An 8,572-nucleotide genomic window follows, 5' to 3' on the forward strand; every position below is an offset into this window, starting at 1 on the left:
TAAGATAATAATTATATGTTAGAATGTTTTGTTTCTATTATGATTGAATGTTTGGTTATTGTTATTATTATTGTTTTTTTATTATAATTCTTAATTTTATAAAGCTTATTTTTATGTTTTAATTTTATCTTGTAATTATTACTAGTTGTTAAATTCTTTTAATAGTCCCGGGTAAGAATAATAATTAATAAATAATTCAGTTTTGAAACAGCTGATCAAGTAACATGGTACTTAACCAAATTATTAGGACTACGACCTATTTGCGATCTAGCTAGCTTGGCCTTCAAACATGTCACATGTGAAATATTTAAGAAGAACCCTAGTGAATGTGAAATATTTAAGAAGAACCCTAGAGCGATTGCAAAGCGAGCGCGGTGCGGTAGCGGTTGTAAATAGACCTTGCTTGGTGATTTTTTCCATATTTCATTTTTTACCCCTGATTATGTTGCTTGGTTGACGATAGGTCAAAGATTTAATGTCTAATAACAATGAAACCTCGTATTTATACTAATTATGAGTCACTGATCACGTTACGATCCTAATTAGCCTAATCACCCCCCTCCAACCCTCTCATTCCGCGAACATAAAAACGTATTATGAAAACTAAGCTTAATTTGCTATACTCCGCGAAAGCAGTAGAATCTGTATGGTTCTGGATTTATAATTTCTTCAATCCTTATACTCCACACACAACAGATCTTTTGGCAATGTACCCTCTACGCAAGTTTCGCTCTGGAGATTTTGGCTTTACAATAAATAATTGTTAAAACATAGAGATTCTCCTGCATTTCGCGCAGTATAGCAAATTAAGCTTAATTTTCATAATATATCATGGAATTCCGCAAATTAACGCCTGCTTCTGTCCAATAGACTAACTTATAGCTCGAATAGGCAATTGTTGTTCGATGTTTCAAAACTGCATTAAATTCTAGTTTTTAATTACTGGTGCAGTAGGCCGAACATATTTTGTATACTTATTTATTTATTTATTATTTATTTATTTATTTATTAAATCCCGTTGAGGTAGGCTTTAACATTAAAATTTTTAATAAAAAACTTAATTATTGAATCGTTCAATTAATTAGTTCGTTCAAATAATCATAGAAGAAAAAAACCTTTACGCGCGGTCGAAGTACAACTTTTGATGAAAGAGTAAGATGTTCTTTAGACTCCGCCATTTCTTTTAATATTCACTATTTCATATTATATTCTATTTAAAATTCCTTAATATTACTTCACATTTCTACTTTCACATTTTAAAAATATTTTAATTTGTTAAACAGAATAATTGAGAGTAGAAAATTGAAGGTTACATCAGCACATGTCAATATAACCTTGTCATTGAATATTATAGACCAAACGTCAGAAAATTTATGAATAATTTATATTTAGAGATTTTTAAACTGTATATTTTTTATTCACTTTTCTATGCATAACATATACTTACGACCAATCCAAATTATTATATTTAAATAGTGGAAACTACCTAGAGAGAAGGGGCTACTCCCTAGTTGCGCCTTTAGAAGTTTTACTTCAAAAATACAATAATAATATTAGTAAATAAGAATATAGGTGCAGGATACTTAAATACTTCAAGGTAAGAATGAGTGATTGTTTTATTACTAAAAAAACTTCAGATCGAATAGATTAGAGTAACTGCCGATATCGCATAGGTGTAATTTATTTTTTAAGGTAATAATTGATTTGATACGACTATTGTGCCTAAATACTTTCCTAAGGTGCTACAGCATTCAATTTGGTCCTAACCCACACATGCTTAGGCGATTTAACTTAATTGTGACTTTTGTTTTTGTTGTGCGTGACGCGCTGAAATACAACTATAAAGTAAAATAACTCCGTATGTATACCTCAAGAACTAATACGAAACGCTTCACATCATGATTGCGCTGTAGAATATATACAACTATAGATATACCATTGTTATCCGTTTGCCCGTTATAATTTAACACTGCATCATCACTTTTCATCAGGTGAGATTGCAGTCAAGGGCTAGTTTATAGTTTAATAAATATATGTATATATTAAAAGCTATGACAATAGAATCGTAACGCGAGCAAAGAGGATATAAACACTGCGATGTTTTGTTAATTACCTTCAAATAGAAGATAATTGATTCTACTTTCTCATAGACCAAATTTCTATCATTTTTGCTATATTAATAAACGAAGAAGCCAAAATGTCCATCGTTCTATACAGTAATTGTATAGGTGTCAAATTTGACGTCACAAAATGCCTCAGAATTCTGTTCGCACGCGGCCATGATATCTTTGTCATAGAACCAGGGACACTATTCCAATTTTTCTTACCGGTTTTAAAATGTATGAAAAAATTCATTCTTTTAATATGATTTGCTTTAAAAATAGAAAAAAAACAAGTTTGTTTGAAATTGAAAATAAAAAGATATTTTCTTTATGTACTTATGGATATGTATTTCACCTTTTTTATGTTTAAATCATACTTTATACCTTTCGATAATTAAAAAAACGTATGTGTACACGCATTAGAAGTTATACTTCTTTGGCGTAACAAGATAAAACTTTTCAAAATCAACGTGTTATCTCATGATCAAAAATTTGAGATTTTTGTACAATTGAATCGATTAAATCACCGGAATGAGCCCTTTGACAACTTTGACAATTGAAGGTGTACACTGTCAAACCTTATATATAACTTCAGGGTGTTAGTGACGGAGTGCGCGAATAAAAAAGTGAGCTGGCAGACGATGTATTCCTCTCTCACTCGGTTTCGCAACTACCTTCATCCTGTTAAAATCGTGTAACCAAATGCGCGCGCATTTCGTTACATCGTATAATTTTCTCTCCCTTGATTTATTCCTAACGCCGCTAAAGAAGTATAACTTCAAAAATGTTTTGAAAACTATTATACAGTAATCAATAAAAAAGTAAATACGTACAGAAATTAAATACCTATTATTAATTACGTAATATTCAGTTTTTTTTAAAGGTTAATAAGTGGACTTGTTGATTTTTCTATTTTTAAAAATATAGACACTTTTAAAAATAACCAATAAATTTTTTGCCATAATAAGGTAAGAAAAAAATAAAGGTACTAAACCCATAGTGACGTTTTAGTAATAAATAGAAATTATAATATGTATGATTGGATATAATTATTCATGCGCAAAATATATATCATGCTTTATGCGGCTGGGCAGAATAACTACGTAAGTGGCAACATTATGAAAATATATTTTTTTTTTAATATTTTGATGTATTAGCACAGAAAAAGGATGAGCATACAGAAGTCCCAGAAAGCCTGTATTAAGCCCGTTACATCATCGTACGGGGTGAGGATAGGACCCTTACTGACTTAAGTAAGAAGGGCTATCCAATGCGACGTTATTTAGACATCGACTTTTGGCACGAGATCAAAGGCGTCAAACTCCTGTATCTGTTCTTTGCACTGCGATTAGTTGCATGATTTATTTACTTAATTGTTAGCCTATATTAATTAGCTTAGCTTTCACATTTTTTTTCACTTTACAGCATGGCTTTTTAGGCAAATATGTACTTAAATTTTAGTCAATTTTGTAACTTTATCACTTTAGTTAATTTAATTTTAGTTTGACTTAAAATTTCCCAAAAATTTCTAGAAATAAAAACATCTTGTATGGTAAATGTTTTGATACGTACAATCTTTATCTAATGGGAGTAGTAAAAAGTTGTATGAATAGAAGACGTAATATATACATACTACTACGTGTGAATGATAAAGAAAAAACAAACAATTCCCTAACTTTTTAACCAGACCAGATTTTGATTATATTCTGCCTGAATAGCTTATTTCTTCGATTGTTGATATTTGATAAGTTAGATTAAAGAAAATAAGAATTAGTTCTAAATTTGTCCTCACATAGTTTAAAATCATTAATGAGGCCCAAAATCGAAAAATATAAAATGAAGTTATAATAAAATTGAAAAGCCTTGGTTTTCTAAACATGGTAAATTCTTCAGATTGTTGCATATAGCATGAAAATAAAAAACAAAAAATACAATGTTTAACACAAAAAGTTTCTTCGTACTTTATGGTGACATTTTACTCAAAGTTTTATCATAAATAGCCTATCTATTTATGACCGGTCCACTGCTGGACTAAAGGTTTCTGCCGATGTGGCTGCCCGTAACCAGCACAGATGACGCTGCTGTCCGTTTTCTGCTAGATTCCCTTAGACACCTCGTACGACAACCGCGCGAAGTCGACGCATGATGACAACTGTATCCTGAAAAAATCTTTAATAATAATGTGTTGGATGTGTCCCGATACCTTTGCATTAGTAATATTGGGATTAAAAAAAAGCGAGCTTGTTTGCCCCGTCTTGTTGTTGACCTTACAGTATCGACAGAGTTTCGAGGAGACAGTAATTAATGAAAATCTGAGGTTTCAAGGTCAGGGCTATATTAATGATATTAATAAAATATAATCGATTATTATAATAAAAATAAGTAAGTAGTTGAACATAAGGCCAATTCCATCTACTTTTAGGGTCAACAGTTCAGATGATAAAATCATTAATTATGTTACATTCCAATTTATTTTTTTCTCAAATCTAGTAAACTTTATTTTGGCCAAAAAATGCACGCAGAGTTCTAGATTAAGTATATTTAAAAACAAAACATTTTATGCAAGATCCATAAAAATAAGATTTGGTCGCTGGTGCGTTTATAAACTAAAAATTTATACCTGCTGACATGCGTTAACAATTCCCATTTTGTCAGCCAAGTTGTTTTGAGTATTGTCAAGTGACTAAAGTGTCATGTTGGTTTTACCTTCATCAATGACTACTTTTTCTGTTTATTAAGTGGTAGTTGAAGTTTTTGTAGCGGAGGTCGTCCGGGGAAGTTCTACTGCGTTTTCTTACCCTGCGATAATGTACAAAAGACGCAAATCGAAACTATTACTTTTATCTGTTGATAGATGATGCAAATTTAGCGTCACAATGTACTCACGCATTTTCGTTGTCAAAAAACAATTGTTGAAAGGCAGGAATCAGCTTTCCTTTTTTTACTTTCTCTTTCCTTTTATTGTCACCTTTTGATTCGTATTTATTTATTTATTCAATTACAAGTCCATTACAATGTCATATAGATTACATAACTGTTATATTTTTCAAAAAGAATGTCAATCTAATGTTTACATTTGAAATGGAACCCTATGAGGGCGCTGTAACCAGATTGAGAGGCGGACTTATTATTGTCTTATTATATTAAATATTCCCATTTGCGCATGCGCTGCAATGTATCCTGCCGGGGCATGTCTTGGAGTTTTTTTCGGTATCATTAGCAGTTTGAAATTTTATCGTATCATGTCATCAAAGTACGAAGATACTTTCTGCGTTATTACAACAACTGTTTTAACTTTGAAGATTAAACGGTACAGTTAAATATCTGGTGTTGGCAACACTGCATACGAGTTGTCTATGGTCGGGAATGATGGGTACTGGAGTAGCTCGTGACCAGGAGCGCATGAGTGCGTGGGAAGCTAACGGCGCGTTGCCCGCAGTCGCCGATAGTGGTGTGGCGCATGAAGGCGCCGGAGAAGAAGCCTCTCATCCGGCCGGAGAAGCCGGAGGAGGTGCGCGCCAAGGTGCGGCGCGGCAGCCAGAAGAAACAGCCCAGCCCCGTGCACGCGCTGGCGGAGTTCCAGAGCCCGGCCGAGAGCGTGTGGTGAGACTCTATTTGTTTGTTCAATTCTTATTTAAAGAGCTTTGTCGTCGCGACTATGCCGCTCTGTTAGAGCCACTAAATTATATTTAACTTACCGCTACATTATAAATCAATGAATTTTTTTGGTAATTTGGATGAACTAAAACTACCAAAGTCAAAGTCAAAAATATCTGTATTCAAATGGGCCTATAGGTGGCACTTTTAAGAATTACACGGTAGTGAGATGATGGCGATAACCACATTCGTAAACATAAAACTAAAGCTACGAGGGTTCCAAACGCGTCCTGGTCTAAGAAGAAGCCCACAAAAAAATTAACTTTAATGTTTTTTTTTTGTTATCACCATCTCACAATGTCATTTAAAATTATTAGAATTACCTATATTCATACCGCCAATAAAGTGGTGTATACAATTTGTATTAAAAACGGAACGTCTCGTGGACTCATTCCGAACACATTCCATCAAAATATGGAGTACGTCTTCCACCACACCACATTCTGTGCAGTTGGGTGTTGAAGCCTTTCCCATTAAGTAGGCAAATTTATTTAATGGAATGTGCCTATTCATTGAAGTGTGATCCAAGGAGTCATAAAGGCTCAGCTTGTATGGTCTTGTACCAGATACCATTTTCTTTTGATCTCTTGTCAAAGAACTCTTTCCATAACTCGCAGCTCATTTTTTTGACCAGATGTAAGCAATCGGTATAAAACGGCAATACCGATATCTCAATTCAAATTCTAAATCAAAAATGTTTTATTCATGTAGACCTTATCACAGGCACTTATGAAGCGTTCATACATTTAACATGTTACACTAATGTTAGTGATGGTGATAACTGCATTCGTTAACTTAAAACTCAAGCAAGGAGGGTTCCTAACGCGACCTGTTCTAAGAAGAGCCTACAACAAACTAAGCCAGGTTTTTTTTGTGGTCAGGTGTGTTTCATCAAGTCAGGAAACATACCACAGTCTATACAATTATTATATATATATATATATATATATATAAGGTCGGGTCTCATCCAGCAAACACACGCGGTGCCATCCAGCCGCAGAAAAAAAACCAATCACTATCCACTTATATAAACAGCAACACTCTTTCAACTCAACACTAGACTGGATATCCCTCTACAAATGGCAGCTTTTTTGTCATCACTTGAAACGCTAAATGTGACATGCATTTGTCTCTGGAACTAATATCATAGTGTTGTTAGTAATTCAAAGGACATGGCCGAAACTTGCCCCAGGCTTCCCAAACATATGAGCATATTTAAAAAAAAATATAAATACACAAGGGATTTTCAACAACTATTTATAATCCCGCTGTAAAATATTGAAAAAAGAAGAATTAGAATTAATTTCGTTAAAATCGATGAATTAACGTAATTTTGTCATTTTTATTGTATACTAGCTGTTGCCCGCGACTTCGTCTGCGTTTGATTTTGTTTTTGTATGTGGCATTCAATTTAATTGTAGTTCTATAAAAAATAAAGTATTCAGTATCGCTAAGCCTTAAATGAGGGGTTTGCTGCTGCCCGCTGAGAGTTCTGTGCTCTATCTCCAATCACATTCATCAGATCTACACAAAGTTGGGGCAAATGCATATTATAACCTCTATAGTACAAAAATAACTATTTAAATCGGTTACAATTTGTCGGAGTTATGGTGTTAAATCGTCAAACACTTTCATCCCCTCTCCCAAAGGAACCGAGTTTAATGTCAGCATAAAGAGTATTATATTACTTCTAACACTTCCAAGAATATGTGTACAAAGTTTCATGAGGATCGGTTAAGTAGTTTTTGCGTGAAAGCGTAACAAACAAACTTACATTGACATTTATAATATTATGTCTGTATATTAATGATGCCTATAAATAATGTCAACTTTGTTTTTTTTAATTTATTTTACGGCCATGGAATGTCAACTTTTTACGATGAGTGATGACAGATAAACGCATAGACCTAGAAAAAACTGGTCTATGGTTTGACCAGGTAGTTAATACAGTAAAACAACGTAGCAAGAAGTCAGTAAATACATCAACTTGTGTTTCAAACGTTTATCTGCGACAGCAAAGCTACATCGTACATGTAACTTCATTATCTGGTAAAAAGAAGATATCTATGGGTGCTCTGGGGCAGACTCCTATACAATTTTAGACCGTGTCCTTTTTATTTCTTGAACACTGGTACAGGCGTCAAACTTCAGCGCCAATGTGACGTCAATTGATTGGAGACAAAACAAATTGACAGCAAATAATAGTTGAGGTCAGTGAGCTACCAAAACTCTCATTATTTAACCATCTTATGAAACGTACTAAAGTTACCGATTAAAATACTTTCTTTTAATTCCAGATGCAGTACAGCTCTTCTGGGCGGCGGATGAACTTAAATATTTAATATTTATATATTACTATTATATTAGAATATTCAAAAAATTAAAAAAAAACAACTAAATTATTATTACTAGAGCTCACGTATAGATACACCAATGTATTTGATTTTTCGCTCACAATGTATTTAAGTAGATAGTAGATTTAGTATACTTTATAAAATATACATTCAATTTATTTTAGTGGACACTAAATTAAATCTTCGCTTCTTACGGGCCGGTTTTTCAATGACCGAAACCTCTGAGGTATTTTAACAGTGGCGACATCTCTTAACTAAAGCGACAGGTGTAAAATAGTGCTGTACCTTTCACCAAAGAAAAACGTGAAGAGGGAGTTACTTTAGGAGCTGTTTTAAAAATAAATTTGCCAAACTAGCATTACTACATAACGTATTGAAAAATTGGCCCGAAATATATTGTTAGCTTTTGCTCTTAACTTGATTGAAATTAACTATGTGGTAGTTGGTGGTATCGTAGAA

The 8,572-nt window shown here is 33.2% G+C and overlaps 1 protein-coding gene across 2 annotated transcripts in view; it reads left to right on the top strand.

The window, feature by feature from the left end:
- Window positions 1-8,572, top strand: part of LOC120635860 (catenin alpha) — a 102,063-nt gene extending 93,491 nt beyond the window's left edge. For both annotated transcript variants that reach the window (XM_039907055.1, XM_039907054.1), the window contains exons 22-23: window positions 5,542-5,705; window positions 8,057-8,572. In XM_039907055.1, the coding sequence (XP_039762989.1) occupies window positions 5,542-5,705; window position 8,057 (165 nt within the window). In that variant the 3' untranslated portion in view covers window positions 8,058-8,572. The remainder of the gene's footprint in view (window positions 1-5,541; window positions 5,706-8,056) is intronic.

This window comes from Pararge aegeria, chromosome 27 (assembly GCF_905163445.1).
Source record: "Pararge aegeria chromosome 27, ilParAegt1.1, whole genome shotgun sequence".
Classification (NCBI taxonomy): Eukaryota; Metazoa; Arthropoda; class Insecta; order Lepidoptera; family Nymphalidae; genus Pararge; species Pararge aegeria.